Below are 23988 nucleotides of genomic sequence, written 5' to 3'. Positions count from 1 at the left end.
GACGGAGCGATGTGGATCCGGAGGGGACGTGTTGACTTAGAGAGCGAGGTCAGGTTCTTTTGGGTCAAGGCCGCTTGTGAGATGTCACCCACAGCGCCGGGTCCTCCCGCCTGTGGCTGAGCTGCTGCGTGCGCAACTTTCAGTGGCGTTTCCCCCCTCCTTACAGATTCCCTCTGTTTGTCCCGTCGTGTCACATTTCATTTTTCAGAATGAAAGCAAATGTTGATATCAGAAAAAAATATAAACTTTGGCAAATATTAAAATAACATTTTCAAATTACGGTTTTATTCATTAACCCCTCCAAAAAAAAAAAAAAAAAAAAAGATTCACGCATAATGAAATCAAACAGAAAAGTGTTTAATTGGTTAATTCTTGATTTATTGAGAGAGGAGTTATATTTCTACACTTTCGCACGGGGCCAAAAGTGCGGTTGGATAATAAAGCAAAATTCAAAGCTGCGCTTTCGGTTGTGCTGACCATTTTAGTGTTATTAAAGTGACCTGAAACGTTTTTTCAAGGTAAAAAAAAATAAACAAAAACAGAAGAAATCTGTAGAGGCAAATACTTCTTTTTGTTGCAATATGTAGCTGCAGAGAGTTGAGAGTTTCTTCTTTTCCGCGCTGAATCCTGGCAACATTTACAACCGAAGAAAACACACGTAGCAGTGGAAGGTGTCCCCGTTACACGCCAGAGCAGTCCACGTTCCCCGTCCTTCGAAGACATATTTCTTTCCCCCATGGCCTCTGAATCCCTCCCTGTCTTTATCTCCGTCACTCTTCTTTGACCTCCTTCATCCTGAGGTCGCATCTGACTGCTTCCGGGGCAACGCCGTCCCTTCGGCTGTCTGCCTGCCAGACTGAATTAAAACCAGCTCTTTGTGATACTGTACTGCCTCATAAACTCCAATCTGGTCCTCTCAACCACTACTTCTCAAACTACAGACAGCAGATGTGAGGAGCCCCCGATGAGGCCGGGACTCCAGCAGCGAACAGCATGGTGGTGCCGCCGGTGGGGGAGGCTCTGGATAAAAGCCTCGGTAGCTGAATCACGTTCAGTTCTCCCTCATAAAGTCAGCAGATTGACAAGATTATCTGTCCCACGCAGGCGGGAAATCGGATCTCCGAGTCGGATCAACAGGAAATTAAAAGAGAACGACGAGGTTTAGACAAAGGCAGACAAACTTCCACCGACTCCGCACAGATCCCGACGACTGAAACATCAACAAATAACTACGACGGGCGGGAATATCATCAGTCGCCATCCCGGCTCAGTCCAGAAAACTGGAGCTCTTTTAGCTCTTAGACATTCTCAGTCATCATGCTACAACTATAGTCTGTGTTTCATTGGGATTTTATTTCACCAATTAACAAAAGCTTGCGCACAATTGTGAAATCTGCACAAAAGTAAAAATAATCCGCGGATTTTACATTTCTTTTATGAAAGACATCGTCAACGTGTGGCACACATGTATATTTAGCATATTTAAGAATGTCCGTGAACTCTCGTGTTTTGGATTTAGTCGTGAACTTTGACTGGGCCATCCATTAATCATTCCGCTTTGGCGCTAACTGTATGTTTTCTATGTAGGACAACATATGCAGATGTTTATGGGTCTTTTGTTTGTTTTTGTTGTTTTTTTTTGCTTTGTCCTGCTCATAAACCATGATCTCTCATTCGAAACAGATACTGAGTCAAAGCAATTCCTGGATTGCGCAAAGGTTGGGCAAGTTCCCAACCTGGACTCCCAACATAATGACCCGTCATCAGGTCACAGATCCACCACGTTAAGTTTCTATGTAAAATACACCGCGTCGTTTCATCTCGCGCGCCAAATAAAAAAAACACATTCTGAAAAAGAGTCAATTTTCGTCTGCTGCAACATTAATGCCTGAGACAAGAAATCAAAATTCACCTTTCCACTTTCCCAATCTATATTCCTGAGCTGTAAATCTAAAGATGCCCCCATTGATTACGCGTATTGATAAAGTCTGCCTCCCGTGTCTGAATTACTGCACAGCCCGGCGCTGGGATGTGTGAGTATGTGTGCAGCCGCATCCGCCGGATGTGGATTTACAATACTGGGGCGTCTGCACGCCTTGAGGCCTAGAAACCCCCCACCTCAGTCCCAAAAACATCTATCTGCCCACACTCTGCCGCCAACACATTTTCATCAGGACCCAATGGGGCTTAGCTTCCCGAGAAAGGCTGCAGAAACAAGCAGCCAGACTGATACAATAATAAGACTTCCACTACAAATGTTGTCCTAATTGGAATCATCTATTCTCTTCGCAGTGCATTACCGCTGGCGTGTGGCTGGCTCTCTCCAAGGCATGCACTTCATTTAATTAATGAAACTGTACTTACTGCTGAGGATTATCTTGTACTCGTCTTTATCGAGTTAAAAGCAAGGCAGAGGCAATAAAATCAATCTCTAATCTGTTGCATTGTTTCAATCATTTAGATGGTGTGCTGCAGGAGAGCACTTTTTGATAGAAAACCTGTTTGGAGGCCACGAAAGGGACTAAACGTAAAAGCAGAACTAAAAGCATAATATTCAGGTGATGCAATGGTTTAGTCAAAGGCCAGACCTGGATGCAGTTGAGAATCTGACTTAATTTGAGCTTCTTTTTTTGTTTGTTTTCAAAGGATAATGGGCAAAAATGTGTGAAGATGAATGGATTCAGCTGTAGTGAAGTATTGACTCACTCAAAACAACACTGCCACATTATTTGCAGTTTTAGTTTCCAGTTGTTTGTAACATAAAATTCCAATCGGACACAAAGATGATTATGATTACAATATGAGAAAAAGGGAGGACAGAATTCATAGGATAATATCTGGAACTTGCAGACATATTTACTCAAGACGCTTTAATAACTCTTATTTATTCCTCCCACTCAAATCACTGTAGGGGTGATTCAAATAGACTGAGGCCTATCTTTTTTTATTTTTATTTTTTTGACCCAGATACTTTATTCTGACACTATTTCAGACATGCAGTTCTCGTGAGCAAATAACAGGAAGCTCCAACAAACGGTGACAAACCATCAGGCTTCTGTTAAATTGTTGCTTCCTTCGCTGAGTTGCGCAGTCCCAGTTGGCCGTCTTTCACCGACACTAAGCATTTCCACTGAGTAACATTACAAGCAAGCAAACGGGAGATTTTTCCACCGCCGCCGCCTTGCCGACAGAGACCCACAAGGCCTAGCGGTTTGGGTTCCCGGTACATTTTTGCGCCCTTACACAAAGTTGTGCACACACGAGCAAAAAAAAAAAAAAAAGGAAAAAAAAAATTATAAATGAAAGGACAGACTGGAGCGACGTCTCTGTCAGTGAAGTCAGGCGGGGTTTCGGAGCGAGCGTCCGGGGTCAGCCGTTTTTTCTCAGAGCGAAACTTTAGCAGCCGAGCGTCCAAAATCAACATTCCAACCAACCAACCAACCAACCAACCAGCAGCCATCACAATGCAGCGAGAGGAAACGGAGGGAAAATCTGGATGAAAAGTGGAATTTCATTTATTTATTTATTTTTTACCCTTCCTCTTGAAAAGCTAAGGTTTCACAAGTTTGGCTCTCGCAGCCCTGGAAACCCCACACGCCTGCAGTTATTCATCTGCGCAGACACCATCAATTACCACTAATTAACCAGATGATGGTCTGGTGAGCAGAAAATGAAGGAGGCGATTAATCACTCCGAGCACCTCCAGGCCTGCAACTCAACCTCAAAAAAAAAAAAAAAAAAAGGAAGACGTGAATTTGAAGAGCTACTAGGTTTCTTTTTCTTTTCTTTGCCTTGATGACATGCCCAGAAACAGGATGTGTCCAAACCATTGTGGAAGGTAAGCAGGAGAAAACGGAGATCCTTCTGAGGATTACATTAGCGGAAATAATCCACCTGACAGACCTGATGGGGAAAACAAACCTTTATGCTTTGAGTTTATACCTTGCATACTGTCCGTGTCTGATAGGAATCTGATCTTTTTTTCTTCTTTTGTTTTTTTCCATTAAAAGGAGGGGATTTCCTGCCTCTGCTGAGGTGGTGCTTTTCTCTCATTTCGCTTGCCTCTCTGGGTGAGTTTTACTGGCGGTTGATGATGTAATCGTGGAAAGATCCTGGGTGCAGTCAGACTAGTGGTCCGGTGGGAAAGCTTTCATCCGGCCAAAGCCGGATGTCCTCAGAAATAAACAAGTTAGTCTTTGCAACGGGCAAACGTGAGGAAAGTGGCGCGAAATGAAGACACCTTTGGATAACTTGCAGTGCAAAAAGTATTCACGTGCTGTGAAATGTTCTATTTTTCTCACATTTACAACACTGCAAGGTATGTGATTTTGCGTAACAGTGAAGTGAAAGGAAAATGGTGCATGTTGAAAGGATCTGTAATCAGCCGTTAATTTGGAGAATCAACCTTTAGTGCAATCTCTTCTGCAAGTCTTTTGAAGCATTTTTCTACCATTTCTTCACTTCTACTCAGTATCACTCAAGCAATATTTCTCAGTGGAGAGCATGTTTGAGAATCCAAATTTTTGCAGTCCGTATGCGGTTCCCTCTGCATCTCCCTACCTGAAGTGTGACTCTCTGCAGCTCCTCCAGAGCTACTGTAAGCCCCTTGACTTCTTTCTCCTATTAAATGTTCTCATTTCCTAGACTGTCTGTTTAAGTGGACATCCAAGTGCTTGCAGCCGTTCCCTCCTCCTTCCATTTTCAGATGGAAGATAGTCAGACGTTTTATTGTTTCTAGACCCCAACCCTGATTTAAACTTCCCCTCTGATCTGTCGGCTGTGTTCCTTCATCTCTCAGACGCTGTTTGGACTCTATGGACTAATTAGGGGATATCTGGACTCAACACAGGCACTTTTGAGCCAAAAAGCCATACTCCGTTTTTGTTTTGTTTTTTTCTATTGTATGTTGATCTAAAAAATCTTGACAAAATGTAATGAAGTAAAAATGGGGAAAAGAGATTAATAGATTTGACTTCTTTCGTGCGAAAACATAAAGCTTATGTACAGAATAGTCTTCATATTGTAGAAAAAGATACGTCTTTTTTTCTTTTTCTGTTAACGGTTTTGAGCGTGCTGTAGCGTATGGGAAATTATTCCTGTCTCCATCCAGGAAAATATTTAATCCGACTGGGAGGAAGCCAGGAATTTGTCTTGCAGATGGGTTTTGGGGGGATTTTTCTTGCTCCTGCTCACGACACAGTTACATGCACAAATCACAACGTGCCACATGCGGTCCGGTTATTTCTCATTACCCCTCTCTGTTGAGCTAAATGAAATTATGACAGACTGTGCATACAGGCCCACCAAGCAAAACGCCGCATCTTCTTATACAAAGTAAAATTTTCTCAGCTGTGCCGCAGCAGGCTAGAATGTGGTGTTTAGTGCGACTGCTGTGCGCTAAGCTACTGCTATCATCAGCTCGGTTAGATGAGGGAGTTCGGGTTGTTCTGTCGCGGACTCGCCCCGTGTGTTCTTTATTACCACGTCTTGTGTGGTGATTTATAGCTCCTGTGACGCCCCCTACCCCCTTTCTTGGGGTGGGGTGGGGTTGTTTATATGTGCTAAAGATTCAAGAAAATCACGGCTTTAATACCTAGACCTACTGGGTCTGTTTATTAAGCAGAGGGCCTCGATGGGGAGCGCCAACACACCTGCAACTCACAATGTCTGATCTGCCTTTTCAAAAACACCACAGTGTGTGTGTGTGTGCAGATCAGCCCCCTGAACGGGGCTGATAAGTGTAGAGCAAGAAATGATACCTGCTGCAAAAAAAAAAAAAGAAAGAAAAAAAAATCATTACTCTCTGCTTCTGATGCAGAGATTTCATTCTCCTGACTCAAACCTTGAAGAGAAAAGGTTGGATTCAAAGTGTTTGTCTGTAAAATGACTCATTGTTCTGTTTTCCATGGACAGTAACCCAAAATAAAACTCAAGGCTGGATTTAGATGCTTTCTATCCTCTCCAAGCTTCATTACGTTGACATCTGCAGTGTAAGAATCTGCTTGCCTACAGCGCCACCCTGTGGGGAAAATCATCAACATCCCCATTGAAGTTTCGTCCTCTTTTTTAACAAATATAGCTGTACGAGAGAACTCAGCTTTAGAGATCAACTTGAACAGAAAACAAAACAAACTTAAATCTGAAAACTCTCATAGTGCTGACTCAGTGTTTAAAGGTGTAGAGTCAGAGTTCCTATATATCTTTTACAAAATCTTGTAATATGACTGATAAATGTTTCTAGAGGCCATCGAAGATCAACCACCACAAATTGACAAAATCAAACTTATGCCGCCTCAATCAACTGAGCTACAAAAAATGTTAGCTGCACAAATGTAGCACAATTAATTTATAACACCTTTGTTTCATTTTGTCAATGGGTTAAAAGAGAGGGCAACAGGTTGATCACTGGTGACTTTTTTTTTTTTTTTTGCAAAATCTTAAAAATTACAACACAGACGGGGGGCAACTTCTCTCAGGTTGGACAAAAAATGGATGGGCTTCATAATAGAAACTGGAACGCAGAAAAACGTCATTATTAATTTGTCCTTCCGCGCATTCTGTAGGTTAAGCAGATTCCACATTTAAAGCCAGACAGATGTGAAAGGTGTGCAGTAGATTCTGGATGACTCAACCCCCCCACACCTCCCAACATCTTTATTTGGGCTCTATAAGGCTTTAACTCAGACTAAATGAGTCCTAAGTGGGTCTGATCTCACAGTAGGGAGGACTGTGCGGTTTGACCCTACAGTCCTCGGCTCATATTTGCAAGATGAGCCGATTCTCAGTCAGAGACATTGGGTTCAGACTGAGCAACACGTTTTGGACCCGTGCAGCTCCTTCTTTTGAAACCAAAGACATGCGTCGCATCTACGACAGGAAATTATCACGAGGCCAAAGACGATCCCTGGGACTCGCTTGGAAAATGTTGTCTGGAAAGAAAGGGAAAATATTTGCAAGGATTCAGGAGGAAAAAATGTCTAGAAATAAAACTTTTTTTCCATACTTATCCAGACCTAACAAATACTTAAAATAAAGCGATATACTTTTGCTTTTTTTTTTTTTTTTTTTTTTTTGCTTAAGAGACCTATGTACAAATGAAAATTGGGGGAACCTTCGGAAATATTTGGCAAAGAAAAGAAGTGAGACTTTTCCTACTTAGGAGTTCGGCTCAGCTTCAGGTGCGCCACACTCTCACTCTGAAATTAATTGAAAGCAAAAACAAAGTGAGCAGTAATTAATGAAGCTACATCCTTCATAATTCCGGTCGAATGATTTTATTGTGTGCACCGCGTGTGGAGATAATCCATAAAGTAAAATGAAATAAGAAAAAAAATTAAATAAAAGAGCACCTGATTGAATAATGGAGGTCGCCTTAACTGTTACCATAAAAAGCAAATAGATCCATTACAGCATGTTATTAATTTATTAGCCAGTAGAGCAGATTAATGGATGTACAGCTCTATTTTTTTTTTTTTTTTTTTTTTGCCAAGGATAACACATGGGACAGTTATGCACAACATCCACTCACAGGCTTGTCAGTAATGCTTGCCAACCAAGAGGAGGAGAAGTTTTCAAGTACAAACACATGATGAGTTTTTTGCACCTAAAACTATTTTCTCGACCTCCGCGTAGCTTAATGGAGGCAGTTACATTTGAAGGTGGGCAACAGAGACGAGGTTACCTTTAATCAGTCCTGTAAAATGGCGGATAAATCCGGGTGCATAAACTGGAGGTGATCTCAGATTAATAGCCTGTGTACGCTTTCAATGAGCTGCTAAAAGCACCGAGACGTTTTAGTCAGTGAACCGTAAATGGTAAGTGGTTATTCTGTACGAAGCGATTGAAATAAGATTCCTGTACAACAGTGAAATATAGGCAGGTATGTTCGGAGAATGATGCCGACAAAGACGCAGACGCAAACGGAGCAGAGGCGGCGACTCTTTTCAGATGGTTCTCGTCTCTCGTGATTCTGCTCGCTGGTTTCAGTCCCAACAGTTCGCACCATCTCGGCGTTACGGTGAATTATAACCAGACAGAGGAAATAAAGAAAACACTGTAAGCACAACATTAATACTTCCTAACCTCCCACGCAGACGCTGCTTCGTACTAATAGACTGTATAGTGTTTAGGCAGAGAAAGGCTGATGTAGTGAAACGTAACCTGCCATGGAGCAGCACAACAATCATTTAAAAAGACATGAAACCGATGCAGCAGTCAACAGTACTTTCCTATAATTTAACGCCGAGCTAAGATGCAGATGAAGGTTATTGTGCAACCACTGGTGACGTCAGGTAAGATAAAACAAAAGCAACTTCCGTCAGCTTCCACTAAACGAACGCTCGTTTTTAGCAGACCAGTTGAGGAACGCTATAGGTTTTTATTTGCACTCAGGGAGCGAGCGGCCCCAGCCTCAGCTCTACATGATGAGTGAGCCAAACGGCCTCGTGAGCGGCGTCGCCCCCCTCCTCGCTCTGCCGGATGGGAGCAGCGAGGTTACGGAAGTCGTGACGCATCCTAAATGAAACGGTGACATCCGTGTCCTCTTCTTTCAGAGGGACCACTTTGATGAAGAAACCAATCTTGTTGGACTTCCTGAAGGCGACAATGCTGGAGAAAAAGGACAGCGATAAGTTAGAGAGTTCTGCATTGATTTTGTGTGTGTGTGTGTGAGAGATCAGTGTCGTTTACTCACTCTGGATCATCCTGGAAGTCCTGAGGCTCTGCCAGTTCGTCGTACTCGGCTGCAGCATCCTTCCCTGCCAAAACCAGTTCCTTACTGGGAACAAGAACCTGCACAGGAAACAAGTTTCAAATGTAATAATGAAACTTTCCATAAATGTTTCTAGTGAAATAAAAAAAGGAGGTGTTCTTTAATGGTACACTTCATAATGTTAAATGACAAAAAAACAAATCAGAGACTCTAACAATAAAGGACATTTTAAAAGGCCGGGTACTTGTCCTTTTAATAATTACATTAACTGTATAAACTCTTGCTAAACATCTTTCAACACAGCAATCGAGAACATTTTATGTAAATACATCTAGCGAATGTTGAAACTCCTCCTAAATTCTAGAGATTAAGAATAACTATAAAATGTTCTCGCATTGAATTTAAATTTCTAAGGAAGCAACTACTAAATAAATCCTTTTGAAAGACTCAATATTTCATTTTTAGCTGAAAGGGCAACAGATATTACCTTGATCTTAAATATGAGAAACCTTTAGATTTTATTTTGTCGTACTATAAAATAAAATAGGCCATGAAGACGCTTCGTTTCAGCCGGCGGCTCCATGTTACCCAAACTGTCCCGCCTCACAGAAACTGACCCACCTACCGAGGCTATCTATTTCCAGGCTATACAAAGAGTACGATGTTAGAATGAGTTGAAGACTTTCCGTTTCTTGAAGAAGTGCCAGAAAATCAACTAAATTCAGAAAACTGATAAAAAAAAAAGATTTGTTGGACAAACATGATTTTTGGCCACAGAGGTGAAATGAGCATCCAGAAAGAGCCACGAGAACAAAAGTGTAAATTTACCCTTTTGTTGATTTATTGGGGGAAGTAACTCAGCTTGACCTGGAACCACTCTACCAACCAACTGGTTTGATGAAATCAACACTTGCAGTCTAATGTTTACCTTGTTTAATCCGCGACGATTAAACATCTAACGGCAGTTTCATTCAAACAACTTGGCGACAGCAGAATCAAAACATACCTTGGAAGTGCTGTTAATATCATCAGGATCGTCTTCTTCACAAACAGCCAGTGTGACATGAGTAATGTTCTCCACCGGGTTGGTCAGGGTTAGCAGCACCTGACTCTCCTATAACAGCAAAGAGAAAAGGAAAGTCAATGTCACCGACTGTATCTAATAACAATGTCTCTCATCTGTTTTCCACAGTCGATTTCAAGTGGTTTACTAAAGGAAATTTTCCACAATTTTCCAGACAAACAACATGTTCTTGACCAGTGAATCTGTGCTGAAGATGAGGACACGCTTCGCATCTTATACTGATTTTAGACTAGTTAACTAAATTGCCACTTGTTATTCGGTGCGTAACATAACATTATTTCCCAATATTGCTTATCGTTAAATGAGAAACAAAATAAAAAACGATTACAATTCTATCAACGTCGGTCATTAACATGAAACACAATTGGAAAAAAAAACAAAAAACAAAAACAGGTGAAACTTTTCACATTTAAAAATGGAGATGATCCTGGTTTACAGTTTCCAGTTAGCTGAGAATCTGATGTTTTTTTTTTTTTTTTTCTTAAGAATGTGACACAGATGGACAAAACCAGGGCAGAAACTGACCTTCATGAATCGGAGATTTGGAATGGACATTATTCTTACTTCAGGGATGTAGCTCCTAATGGAGGAAAACAGAGCAACCACTTCACTGACAGCCAAACATCCACACTCTGTTAACAATTCGCAGGTCACTGAACTGTTAAATTATTAATTAAATTTTTTCAACTGAAATCAAATCATTTCTGCCTGACTTTAATCAAGTATTTAGAGCTGAAATTTGCTTAATTTCCAGAACAATATTTCTTTAAACCCATGTGCTAGAACATGTATTTACATGTATTGCACAATCAATTTTTCCCAGATTAGCCTAATCGAGCCTGAGGCTGATTTACTTCACACACACGCCGACAACTACTCACACAGCCACCAGCTGAATTTTGAACTTGATTGAAGTTGGATTAAACTCTGGCTTGCTCAGGTTGTGCTCGCATTTCTGAGGAAAGCAATTAAGAAAAACGATGTTTTACAAATTAGATCAAGCATCCCTCCGCCCCTAAAGAAAAATAAATAAGACCATTAGAGAGCCGCAGAATAGCGGAGCCGCACTGACCCTGCAGCGCAGCGAACGCTTCATCAGGAGGTGTTTGTGTCTGGGGTGGAGCTGAGAAGCTCCTGCAGGCTGGAAGTCCGGCTGCAGCAGCCGCTGGCGCAGCGTGGTCACTGCACACACGCCGACAGACGCAGATTCTCCTCAGCCACCGTCGCAAGGTGATCAAGAGGTGCTTCTTTGACAAAAATCCTACCTTCGGGTAAACTGATGGGTCTGGTGTAGCAGTCCTCAGGCAGGGGCTCCACTTCATCAAGGGCCTGAGCGGGTTCGATTGTGATTTCCTTCTGGTCCTCACCCTCTTTAAGGCTGGTTAAGAAACACAAACACTTAACGTGTATCGAGACACGAGACATAAAACTACACAAACTGTTTCACACTGATAAGAAACAACCCGGTTTTTTTTGGGGGGGGGGAGGTTTACCGTAGGGACACAAACATTTTAGACTGACAGCCTTTAAACAAGATAGGAGTCAATGTTTTCAAAAGTTAGGTTTTAAAACAACAAAAATATTTTAGCGCAGTTTCAATTGACAGTGCTGAGTTACTGCGATGCCAGAGGAACCACTGGAGTGGCTTCAAGGCAAAAAATTATAATAATCCACCATTGTCCCTCTCCCAGTTGTTGCTGCTCAACGTTAAACAAATTAAAAGATCAAAAGGTTCTTGGTCAGTGGTTTTCAATCTTTGTCCTTCAGGTTTTGGCTGCATCTCTGCTCCAACAGAGACGATTTAAATGCTTGCATTGCCTCCTCAGTATGTCAACAAGTCCTGCAGAAGCCTAATAATCTTTAATTCATTTAAGGCAGGAAGGTGGCAGCAGGGATAATGGGTCCTAGTTGGTATACTTAAAAATACACACAGTTTCCCAATTTTGATCGATTGTTTTCTACTTTGGCAAATAAACCAAAGTATAAAACTTTGGTCTTGTGGTCTAGCTACAACAACTGGACTCTGCTTACTCTTTTTTTAAACTTGTATCATTTCACAATTATGCAGGGAGGCTGCATAAAATCATTTCAAGTGCCAAAAATAGACCCTGAGCTGCATTTTGGACACACCTGCTTCGTCCCCTTTCAGATCAAAGCTCGGAATTAAACACATAACCATAAACCCCCCATTACAGAACACTTTGTCCTTCCACATCGTGCATCCTGATCCACCTGGATTATGGGCTGTATGCTGCCAAGTACGACGCAAACCATTGAATGCAGTGATATCAATCCCACAGCTACTGGACGCTGGAGCAATAGAGATGTGCTCTGTGAAGAGACAGATCGCGCCTCTCCATCTGGTAATCCAATGAATGACTCTGGGTTTAGCAGTTGCCAGGAAAACAGCACTCAACGCCCTGCAGTTTGCTAGCTGTGGTGACAGAAAGGAAAGGTCTGGCGCAGAAGAGATTATGGGCTGTTTTCTGGTCCCTTAGTTCCAGTGAAACTAATGCCTCAACATGTCCACATTCTTTGGACACTGTTTGAGGGTGGCCACTTCCTGTTCCAACAACACTGCACAACTTTGAACAAAGTAATACACGAAAGAGCGAAGTTGGTGTGAAGAACTTTAGTTTTCTGCACACAGTCCACTAGAGTTGATCCCACCCTTTATGAAGAACTGAAGCTGATACAATGAAATGACAAAATAGGCACCACGCTGATACTTTGTGTTTGGGATTTTCCCAATATCTGACTGAGCTCTGCACCATGTTGCTTATGCAGGCCACATTTAGTGCACTAAATACACTTGAAGTTGTTGAGTCCAAATAACAGAACATTGACAAGACTAATATTAAAAGATTGCTGGGTAACAGCTGTAGCTCCTGGTTCCCCCCCCCCCCCACTTTGTACCATTTGACAACACTAAACTCCTAATAACAGCCCCATAATAACCTTTACGGTTCAAAGTGGTGAAGGGTTTGTAGCTCCTTCCTGAGAAGGCTCAGGTTAGTAATACTGATGGAGCCACTTCTGCTCCCAATTATGTGCTGGGACGTTTCAGCCAATCGGTAAATGTAAAAATCCCGTGTAGACCATGGAATGAAAGCATGACCAGTTCTAACTGGTCTGCTAGCTTTAACCCAACCAATTAGTAATTAATTATTAAGTTAAGTTGTAACTGTGTTTACCTAAGGTGATGCTCCAACATCATCTTAGCTGTTGACTATGTTGAAAAAATTTCTGATAAAATAATTAAACCAACTAGGACTGTAACTAAAGATTAAGTAGCCGATTATTCTATTCAATTATTCTGACGATTAATAAAGTAATCGGATTTTTTAAAAAATGGCCGTATTCTGCATGTTTTCATTTAAAAGATGCAAGAACGCAAATGATTCAATTCCTTTTTTAAATAAGACAGTAAACATTTTATTACCTAAATGCAATAAGATAGCATTCCTTTAGTGAATTTGAACCAGAGCAAATATACCTTTTTGACAGTCTTTGACAGTCTATACTTCCTTTACGATTAATCAATCGCTAAATTAATTGATAATTGTTTCACCCCTAAAGCCAATGTTGTTGAAAGGTAAAACATTTGTCTAAGTCATTATGATGTGGGGACATGCAAGTGTAGTTACTGAGCAGAATCATAACAATTCCCCTGAGGTCATACAACTATGAAAACGTTTAACTCTAGGAGGCAAAAGTCGCAGCGTTCTTCTGATTTGATAAGAGATAACTCACCTAAGTCCAGCCAGAGTGGCTATAGGGGCTCCAGGTCTCTGCCTATGCAGTCTGGTTCCAAGGCCGTATTTTTCCTGGGTGAATTCGGACAGAGAAAAAACACGATCAGGCAGACTGCCAAAAGACAACTACGGGGGAGTCACAATGATTTATGAAATTAATCTATGGCTATTTTTCTACAAGATAAATCCTCTGTCTATGAGATAAGTCCATGTCAGCTCTTAACAAAAACAGAAAGAAAGAAAAGGGTTTTTTTTTTACATTAAAGACAATAAATAAGCCAGATAGAGTTTTTATATCTTGTTGTGAAAGACAAGGAACACAGAACGGAGCAGCTGGAGGAAGACAAGGGGGGGGATTTTCTTGACTTAATTAGGCTTAAATGCTTTTTTTCCCCCTTCCAAATAAACAGATGTTAAGATGCAAACATAAAGCTCTCCTTGTGTGAATCTAAGCTGAATTTACCCAAGGAGACATTCATGTGATCTGTGAGGTCTCTCAGTGACAGTGTTAACAAGGAAAGAGATAAAAGTGCAACTGTAATAGGCAAGACTACCCAAATTGTGAAAGTATAACTCACCACCACATGAATAGTGTGTTGCTGGGGGGTAAAAACCAAAATATCAGAGTGCATAAGCAAAGGAGGGGGGAAAAAAGGAGAGAAGGTGAAATAGAAGCAATCAAGCAAAAACATTAATGGCATTTGGTGACATGCGACTGCAACAGAAACAGATCATTTGAGATGGCAAAGTGGAACCGCAGGACATCTTAAGAGGTCACAACATACAACAGGAAGCACAGGTTTGAATTAATGGGTGTTAATGTAGCTAGCTTTAAAAGCAAAGAGCAGGAGTACACAAACATGATATCTACATAAAACATTTTCCATTTTGATCACCACAGACAAGCTGGAGGCTGTTTTGATACTCGGTCACAAAAAGCATCAGAAATGGATGGACACAGCGTCAGTATTTCAATCAGAGCTGAAACAGAGTCACTGGTGAACCACAACAATTCTTCCTTTTTTAAATAAAAAGTATGCTGGCACTCAGTGACACCCGCTCTACCTAAACCTGAGACCGAGCTGCAGTGGATCAGATCTTTAACTGTTGATCTCAGTGAGAACAAAACAAATGACACCACTGCCGTTTGACATTTTAAAAGGTTAAAGAAAAAGATGTGACATTTTTGGAAAGAGTTGCGTGAAAGCGTCTCTCTCAGGGGGGAGCAGAGTACCGAGAATGCCAGGGGCATGCACTGTCGTCTCCTTGCCAGCTTCTTCCTGTCTCTCTCCTGCTTCTCTCGGTGGGCGAGCTGCTGGTAATACTCAATCAGCTTGGAGATCTGTGGCAAACGAAAAGTCATCCACAGGCAGGTCACCGTATGCCTTGTGAATTTTTAAACAAAACACAAGCTTTCAAGACCATAACACAGGGTTTTTGCAGCTTTCACCAACACAGATTTAAGACTTTTTATGGCCATTTAGCATCAAATTCAAGACCTGTGTCAAGACAGAGATGTACAGAAGAACATTAGCTTGATGTACAGAAGAAGAAGAAGAAGAAGAAGATTGCATATTTTATACTGTATTAGTGCCAAGAGTTTTTTTATGCAAAATGCATTGACAGGTTGGCAACAGAACTGAGCCAGTGGCAAAGACAAATGGCCAGCCAGCCAACAGGTGACATATTTACACTTACCAATGGCAGATGCCAAAAAAGCTACAATTTAAGGACTTCGTTTTAGACACATTAATGTAAAACTTTTAAGGGTATAGGAAAATCCTGTAATAATGATTCCAGCTTGAGAACCATCCACTTTAAGTCTGCTGGTTGCAAGCCCAGCTTCCTTCTATATTTAAACAACTAACTTGAATGGAAATGTACTTTTCCAAACATCCACATGAAAAATAATAATTTTGATCATTTGCTAAACTCCTTTACTGAAAAAAAAAATGTAGTTGACAAACTTTTAATATGATTTTAACAGCTTATTGGTAACCGAAGTCTCTGCAGCTGAACAAAACATGTGACTGCCCACTCTGTCTGGAACTTCGCTGTAAATAAATGGAAAATAAATTATTTGTTATTTGTGCTGAATCTGAACCCAAAGTTCCAGCAACAGAGTTTGCATTTGCCTTCAGCTATGAATGTGTGGATGTAACGTTCTCAGAGAAGTATTCAAAAGAATGCAGTGTGTGACCACGGAACATGTGAGTAACTCAAGAGTGCTCAAGTGACCACAGGGTACAACTTACCCGCTGACCGTGGGGGTTTTCTGGCTCCTGCCATCCACCACTGGCTGCAACAGACAAAATGCTCCAAAACATCAGACTTAAGTGGTCATAACGCAAATTTACAACTGATAATTGCGGTGTCCCCAAAGCTAACAAAATGCCGACCCCATTAATGTGAAAATTGGATAAATGCCTACCAACTGATTTGTCAGCCATTCCTACGTCTCTGGAGGTCCAGCGACAGAAACCGCAGGCCAGGTAGTAGGCTTTCTTCATCGTTGTCTTGGTAGGATCGTCAGCCAGAGGAGCTGGAATGTTAGTGGCCCGAGTCGACAGAGTGTGCATGCAACATGGGCAGTCAAAGCAATTTGCACACCTATATCAGAGCCAAGGGATAAAAGTGGATCAACGATTGATACAAAATACATTTCCAGAGAGTAATACTGGTAGTAGTAGAACAAGTACTAGATGATCAAAAACCTGTTCTTTTTCAGCTTAGCTTCAGCAGACGGCATGTTCTCCAGACAGCTAGGACAGTAATGGGAGTCCACCTAATTGACAGAGTCAGAGAAAGACCAGGGGAGTCAGTTTATCTGTGAATAGCATCAGCAAGAAAATCATTCTCAATTGTTGTAATTTGTTTGAACTTTGTGTACAGTTCCTGCCATATTTATGGACCTTTAGGATAACTTCCAAACTTTAAATGAACATTTTCACTGTTTAAATCTATGTATATTCAGTTATTTGAACATTTCTTACAACTTGACCAAAATGTCTAGCATCTAACAGTGGCCATGAGGTGCTTTCCCACATCTTCTTCTTTTGCTTCATACCAAACCCACTTGGAATTTGTTACCACTTGATCTTAGTCTCAACTGAGCCCCAGCCCTGTTTAACAAGTTCTACATATTTATGTTTTAATGGCATTTCTTTTATTATATTTTGAGAGATACCGATCTAATGTGAAATCAAATTTCAAACTTGATGGTTGCATAAAGAGAAAATGTTTAAATCTCCTCGAGTTATGAATACTTTTGGATTTAATGGAGTGAAGAAGTTCTTTAAGAACCATCTTTTGATATGTTTTCTATGCCTTAAAATCCTTCTCACTGTGTGTTTGCAAGATATACTCTGGTCTATGTCTAACTTGGAGGCAACAATAAAAAAGAGGCAGTGTCAGGTAAAATTTACAGCCCTGGTAAATGACTGACCAAGGAATATTAATTGGAAATTCTTAGAAATTGATCCTTTTACAAAAGTTTACATAATAAATATGTAGTTACAATGATTATAAAGGGATTGTTAGGTGTACCAATAGTTATACCATTAATAATATTGTTAAACAATTACTTCCTAACTTAGGATTTGTTTCCCCCACTAAATAAATAAACTCTAGTTAAAGGTTGAATATTTCTAAAATGTTCAGTATGAGATTATTTAAAGCAAATAAAAATATAAATATTTTTAGGATTTTCATATATTAAGAGGCAACAAAACATGTGGCTGACGTTGTATCCATGCGTCTTTATTAATTTATTATTTATTTCGCTATTAGGAATAACATGTGTATTTTTTATTTTTTATTATTAAACATTATGAGATAGTTGCATAGAAACCCCTAAGATCCGTTGGAAGAGTGAAGCAGTGTAGCGTCTCTGGGTGTGGTGTTACCAACAATTGGCCTCTTTACGAAGCTACGTTTCCTAAATAAGATGGCATAACTGATAACAAAGCCAGCCAACGTTTATTATAAATGGGTTAATTTTCTTGTGGTACAGACAATATATATTTTTTTTCAGTTATATAAATTGTCTTACATCAAGATTAAAGTATAGCTTAAACTACCTAGCCTGTTTGCGCTACATGACGCTAACTCTAACGGAAGTGAATCCGTCCAGCCAATAAAATTACGGAAAACCAGGAAAACCAGTTGAATGACAAGGCGCTTAGCCATTCAATCTGCGCGATAAGTCAACAAGTCCCGCCCCTCTGTCACAGCGACAAGCAGCTCGGCTAACAACAAAGCAGTTACCCGCTGTCGAAGGGAGAAAAAAAACAACGTACCTCATGAGACACACATTCTAGCGACCTTAACTCGCTACAGTAGCGACAAAAATAAAGTTGAGATAAGGGGGCTCTAATCCTTTTCTGTCCACGAACCAGATAGACTACTCTGTCTGGGTGCAGAAGAGACGCCATCTTTCACCGGCGTCGCTGGGCTCACCGACAGTTCCACTGCGTTCTATTTGTCACTGTTAGGGCTAACGGTTTACCATTGCCCTCCAGTGGTGAACATTAAAACTACATCAATACACTGAAGGCCAGTTGACCCAGAAATGCAAAATTATGGGTTACTTCTTTCAGTGTAAGATCGGCTTCGAGCATAATTTCCCCACCAAATCGTAATTTAATTCATTTGAATTTATTGATATTACCTTCAGTCAGCTGATAAGCATTATTAATTATTATTAATATTTATTATTAATAATTTATTGTTATTAAGCATTATTATTCTTGTTCCATTCAGGATAAAGTCCATCTGATGTTTTGCAAAAACAGTACACATCAGTTTCCTTGTTTGCAACTCCAGCTTCTGGTTGGGCTTTAAGCCACAGTGCCTTGCAAAACTTGACCTTTTAAGATGCCGTCAAATCATGACAAGACACTCATATGTATTTCACAAGTTTATTATGTCATAGAACAGCACAAAGTTTACAACTACATTACTGTAAAATGAAAACAGGGCTGCACAGTGGCTCAATTTGAACATGTGTGGGTTTTCTGGGTACTCTAGTTCATGGAATACAGTAATATAAGTTACTTAAATGTTTTTGAAAACTGGTACTAAAAAAATTGTTCAAAAATATGTTCATTTTTATGATCAATTATATATTGACACAGCATTATCCCTACTAAGCATTAGGGCAGTTTCTTGGCCTGGGGCATCTCTGTTCTTCTCTATAGTCATTTTAAAGTGGCAGTGAGATATCTCTCCCATTACTGTGATGTCAGATAAAGCCACTGAGGTGCTCTGACAGGCATGCAAAGAGGCTTGTCAACTTCCCACGGGGCACATGGTCAGTGGCAACTCGCTATGGAAACCGCTGATCCCAAAACAAGACAAAATGATCCTTGAATAAGAAAAAAACAACAAAACAAAACAAAACTCTGTGTTTAGGGGGGAAACAACTTCAGCATGTTGCATTTAGAGAAACTGGGTCAAACGCTCATTGAAACTGACAATTGCATTTCACTGTTATTTTTAAATAACTACTAATTGTTTTATTTTTATCCAAATCATCTCAACCAAACTTCATTCATTCATTCATTCATTCATTCATTCATTCATTCATTCATTCATTCATTCATTCATTCATGTTTGGCTACTATCCGTGTCCGTCAGCAGATGGCGTCATGACAGCCCTCCGCCCCCTGCCACGGATGTTTATTTCCCCGGAGGGGGAAGCTGGGAGACATCCACAGAGAGCGGTCACAGTGTCGTGGATAGACGGCGTCATGCGGCCCTTCTCACCGCCGCTGCTGCTGCTGCTCGCTCTGCTGCGACCCTTCGCCGCCTGCGGAACCGACTTCGTGCAGGTATCTGTTGATGGGAAATGTGTGCGCAGACAAATTCAATAGCCTGAAGCCTGACGACATTTTTGTTTTTGCTATTGTCTGACAGCGCTCACACCTGCGCCCTGTTGCTTTTTGAGATTTAGTAAGCATTTATTGTTTATTTAAGAGTAAAAGCAGGATCTGTCAGGCATCTCATCAGATATTTGATGCCATTTATCGCCTATAATTGATGGCATAAATGCCAGCACCTACCAATTATGTTAATTTATTTTATCAGTATAACGTGTTTGCGATTGTTAAACTGTATTAGTACATTTTTAATCCGCATTTTGCATAATTATGTTTTTCTAGTCATCAAAAGAAGACAAAACATTTTCATCACAAAAATCTCTATTTCTCATCTCTCTCTCTGTCTCTCTCTCTCTCTCTCTCTATCATTTGAATTAGCTTTGAAGAAAGATATCATCAACAATGAGCTGCACGATCTTGAAAAGATTGAAAAGATTGTTTTAAGATTATTTAAGGTGTTTTGGTTAAAGGCTGTGCTTCTTTTTGTAATGGAGCAAAGTTCCTGTTGACTCTGGACTAATTTTGCATTAGGACAGCTGGCAGTGGGGGGGACACCCAGTCCACAAAACAATAGCGATATGAAAGGGGAAACACATTTCACTTCACTTTTTTATTTCATGGTTATCACCACAGGGAAATTTGCCTGGCAGCCAGGTGAACGGATAAATAAGGAATTAGTCAGTATGCAATGATAAGTCAAACCAGGTAGGAACCATCTGTTCTGATGAAACTCAAGACATTACGACGTCAATAGATCCATCAAGATGAAGGTTTTTGCCCTTCTTGCTGGTGGTCTTGTTAAAGCAGAGTTCATTAGATCAATAAGCGTCATAATTCATGTAATAATTTGGGCCTTTAGATCTCCTGTGTTGTTAAAGTAACACACCCCAAGCTAATCAATGTATTAAGTCGTGAATTCTTTACATGCTTAATGTGTTTGAAAAATGTTCACAAATAATATTCAAAAGTGTGGCATGCATTGCCCTTCAGTAAAATCCAGCTCAACCAGAGATAATTTAAACTCTTTCCATACATGTAGATCATAGAGTGTGGAAGAAAGCTCCCTGAGCATTAGTATTAACACAGTGACACATGGTGACAGCATCATACTCTAGGAATGATTTTTCTTCCCCAACAGGGTCAGGGAAGTAGATCATAGTTGATGGGAAAATGGATGGTGCTAAATACATAGCAATACTGGAAGAAAACCAGTTAAGAGACTGCAAAAGACTGGCCAAAAGTTCACCTTCCAGTAGGCCAAAGGCCCAAACCAAACAGCCAGAGCTACAATGGAACGGTTTGGATCAATGCATATTCTTGTGCTCAAAGGACCCAGTTAAAGTCTTAATTAGTTTGAAAATATTGTTCATAAATGCTCACAGTCCAACCTGATGAAGCCTGAGGAAGTATTTAAAGACGAGGGATAAATAGAAGGGGATATGAATACTGTGGCAAGACATTGTGATTCGTTTTTGATCCTTTTAAAACAAAACGGGTTGGGCTAAATATGTGATATTTATGCTCGGTAAATGATAATGGAATCACTGAGGGTCAGTGGCCCCAGACGTGCGTTTAAATTAGTTTACGTTAACACTTAGAGTCTGGAAGAAACTTCTTACCGCTAACGTTTGCGTTTACGAAGGTAGGTACAGACCGTCACAGTAATCCGAATTTAAGATTGCTATTTTTTCATTTGCATAACACATAAAAACAAATCAATACTAGCAGCAGTGGGTGACGCAGATGTACCTTTGTTTGGATTACTTGCTGTTCCGGCCAAAACACTCTTTAACCTCCTGTCTGTACACACAGTGGTGCGACCCGTCCACTGCTGGCACCATCTACCAATACAATGCAAGGACTCTAAATGGAAGTCGCACTGTGAACTTTGGCGACTTCGCTGGCAAGAGCATCCTTTTTGTCAATGTCGCTACATACTGAGGATTGACCTTTCAGTATGTAGGTACGCAACTGTCGGCTTTGTTATTTCAGGATTACTCCTTTCGCCATCTGAAGTCTTTTTGGTTTTTTTATTTCTGGCGTTCCCTTTCAGAACTGAATGCACTGCACGAGGAGCTGAAACCCTTCGGTCTCACTATTCTAGGCTTTCCCTGCAACCAGTTTGGGAAACAGGAGCCGGGGACGAGAAGTGAAATCCTTTCGGGCTTAAAGTAAGAAAACTCTTCCACTTTTTTTTTTTCTTTTTTCTTTTTTTTTGTGCAGGTCAAACTTGAGGCAGTCACAAAGAGGAACATTGTGTAAAAAGCTGATAGAGAAGTTTGAAGTAAATGCCATCAGGTGGAAGTTTTGATTCCTCAAACTGCTGCATAGAAGGATCTTTGAATCCAGGAAACTAATAGTGTAAAAATGTGAGAATCCCTTAAATTATAGTTCAGTAAGGACATTTATGTAAGTGATCATGACACTAGCTGAATCTGGGGAGATTCAGCTAGTGTTGAATCTCTGCAGATTCCCAAAGTTTGATAAAACTTCTATCAATCAAATTCTACGCAATCAAGAGAGTTGCTTATTGGAAATTCAATAACTTTCTTATTTTTGACCTCTTTTTGCACACATACAAGCTATGTCTGCAGTTCCAAAAATCATTACAGGTTTTTGGAATAACATCCTGGAGTTTAACAGCCTGAGGGATTTTTTGGGGCAGCTGCCAAACTGCAAAGTGCTGTGAGCCGCGACCACTGATGAGACGCTTTCTTTCTGGATGCCAGGTACGTCAGACCAGGCAACGGATTCGTTCCAAATTTCCTGCTGATGGAGAAGGCTGATGTGAATGGCAAGAACGAGCAACAGGTTTTCAAGTTCCTCAAGGTAAGTTCCAGGCTTTAAAACTAAAGAAAAAAAAACCTTTAAGTTGTGAATCCTGCATTCCAATCTTTAGGTTCCTTGAACAGCTCACTATTTAATATTCAGAGGTATTGTTTTTTGTTTTTTTATTATTATTATTATTAAAACAAATTGTTATTCTTGCTTACTACGATGTGGCTACATTTTCAAATGCCTTCAGCTTTTTGCATTTTACTATGTCAAAGCCACATACTTCACTGTACAGTACTTTATTTTATTGTTTTGCAACTAGAGATGAATTGTATGAAACTCCTTTGCCATAAAACCCCTAAATAAATCCCAGTGCAACCCAGTTGTCTTTGGAAAGTCATCCATTTAAAGGTAGATAAAGTTAGCCAATGTGCAATTCAATCTTGGCATAAATAAATACATAAAGGCTTCAGAGGCTTGGTAAAAGAACATTATTGAGGGAACAACTTAAAGACCAAGAAACACAGCAGGTCAGGGATAAAGGTGTGGAGCACTTTAATCAAAGCAGCATTGGCTTATAAAACAAAAACCCAAGCTTGGGACACTGAGGACTGTTGATTCCATCATCTGAAATGCAAATCTGGCCTTTATGGAGAAGTGGCAAAAAGGAAGCCATTGTTAAAAGAACACCACTAGAAGTCTCACTTCCTGCTGTGCAGCACAGCAAACACGCCACGTGAAACCTCTAGGTATGTATTTTTCTCTCTTGTGCACGTGATTGATTTACTCAACGTTCTGCCGTCCAGCGCTCCTGCCCTCCAGTCGGGGACGACTTTGGCGCCCCTTACGGCCGGCTGTTCTGGGAGCCTCTTAAAATCAACGACATCAAGTGGAACTTTGAGAAGTTTCTGGTGGGGCCCGACGGAAAAGCGGTGATGAGATGGCACCCGCGTGTCAACATGTCTACGGTCCGAACGGACGTCCGCAATTACCTTCTTCGACTCTACACGCAGAAATTGCAGAATTAGAAGTGATGGGTGCCTGATTTTGTTGTTTTAAGTGACGTAGCAATAGTTCACGCACAGGAGACGAAGCAGATTGGATGGTAGTGTGACAGTTTCCGGTACACGAAGATGGCATGTAGAATGAGGAGGAGGCTTGAAAACAGGAACTCTGTGGTGCCTCCTCTGAGTCTGGGGGTGCAGGAAAGCTTTTCAGTGCATTCAAGCTGCCCTGCAATCCCACAGCACCATGGCATCTTCTCAACCCAGGAACTGTTTGCCATTACATCAAAATCTGTCTTTTTTTTTTTTTCCTGTTTCTTTTAAAGCTTCAATAAATCATTAAGAAAGCCACGCTGATGTGCAAACTTTTCTTCAACAGCACAATAGCAGTTGTAAATACTCTATAGCCTGCAGCAGTACAAAGACAAAATGTGAATAAGGTAAGACATTTAGAATAGATTTATTAAGCCAGTCAAATACAAAAAGTCTCACATGTGCTTTTTGCCAACAGCAAAAAGGAAAAAAACAAACAAAAAAAAACGCTATAAACCAGAAAAATACACCTGCCAGAAATTACAGCATACCTTTCAAAGTGCAACTCTGCTGATGTCTCGGTTCTCACCCATCAAAGGTTTTTGTTCCCCTCAACTTACAAACCCATTTCACAAAAACTGAGCCAAAGTCCCGTCCCGCACAATTTGAAGCCCTTCGTCTAACTATTTGAAATACTTTACACTAAGGAAATAACTGGTGTTTAGGTAAAACCACTTTCTGAGATTGG

The 23988-nt window shown here is 40.6% G+C and overlaps 2 protein-coding genes across 2 annotated transcripts; one reads left to right on the top strand and one right to left on the bottom strand.

Moving 5' to 3' along the window:
• Positions 1 to 7409: 7409 nt before the first annotated feature.
• Positions 7410 to 18038, bottom strand: dctn4 (dynactin 4). The gene is made up of 13 exons (XM_044127626.1): positions 17848 to 18038; positions 16264 to 16334; positions 15981 to 16159; positions 15805 to 15848; positions 14784 to 14891; positions 13548 to 13621; positions 11060 to 11172; positions 10867 to 10976; positions 10676 to 10749; positions 10320 to 10374; positions 9717 to 9824; positions 8693 to 8790; positions 7410 to 8607 (listed from the first exon to the last, which is right to left on the bottom strand). Exons 1-13 carry the CDS (start codon positions 17980 to 17982, stop codon positions 8388 to 8390), a joined length of 1389 nt encoding a protein of 462 aa, XP_043983561.1. The 5' UTR covers positions 17983 to 18038; the 3' UTR covers positions 7410 to 8387.
• Positions 18039 to 19160: 1122 nt separating this feature from the next.
• On the top strand, positions 19161 to 23725 carry gpx3 (glutathione peroxidase 3). Its single transcript, XM_044127625.1, has 5 exons — positions 19161 to 19380; positions 21241 to 21391; positions 21482 to 21599; positions 22158 to 22257; positions 23010 to 23725. The coding sequence occupies exons 1-5, from the start codon at positions 19198 to 19200 to the stop codon at positions 23229 to 23231; spliced, it is 774 nt and encodes a 257-aa protein (XP_043983560.1). The 5' UTR covers positions 19161 to 19197; the 3' UTR covers positions 23232 to 23725.
• Positions 23726 to 23988: the final 263 nt, after the last annotated feature.

This window comes from Gambusia affinis, linkage group LG09, assembly GCF_019740435.1.
Source record: "Gambusia affinis linkage group LG09, SWU_Gaff_1.0, whole genome shotgun sequence".
NCBI lineage: Eukaryota > Metazoa > Chordata > Actinopteri > Cyprinodontiformes > Poeciliidae > Gambusia > Gambusia affinis.
This window is presented reverse-complemented; position numbering and strand designations above follow the sequence as displayed.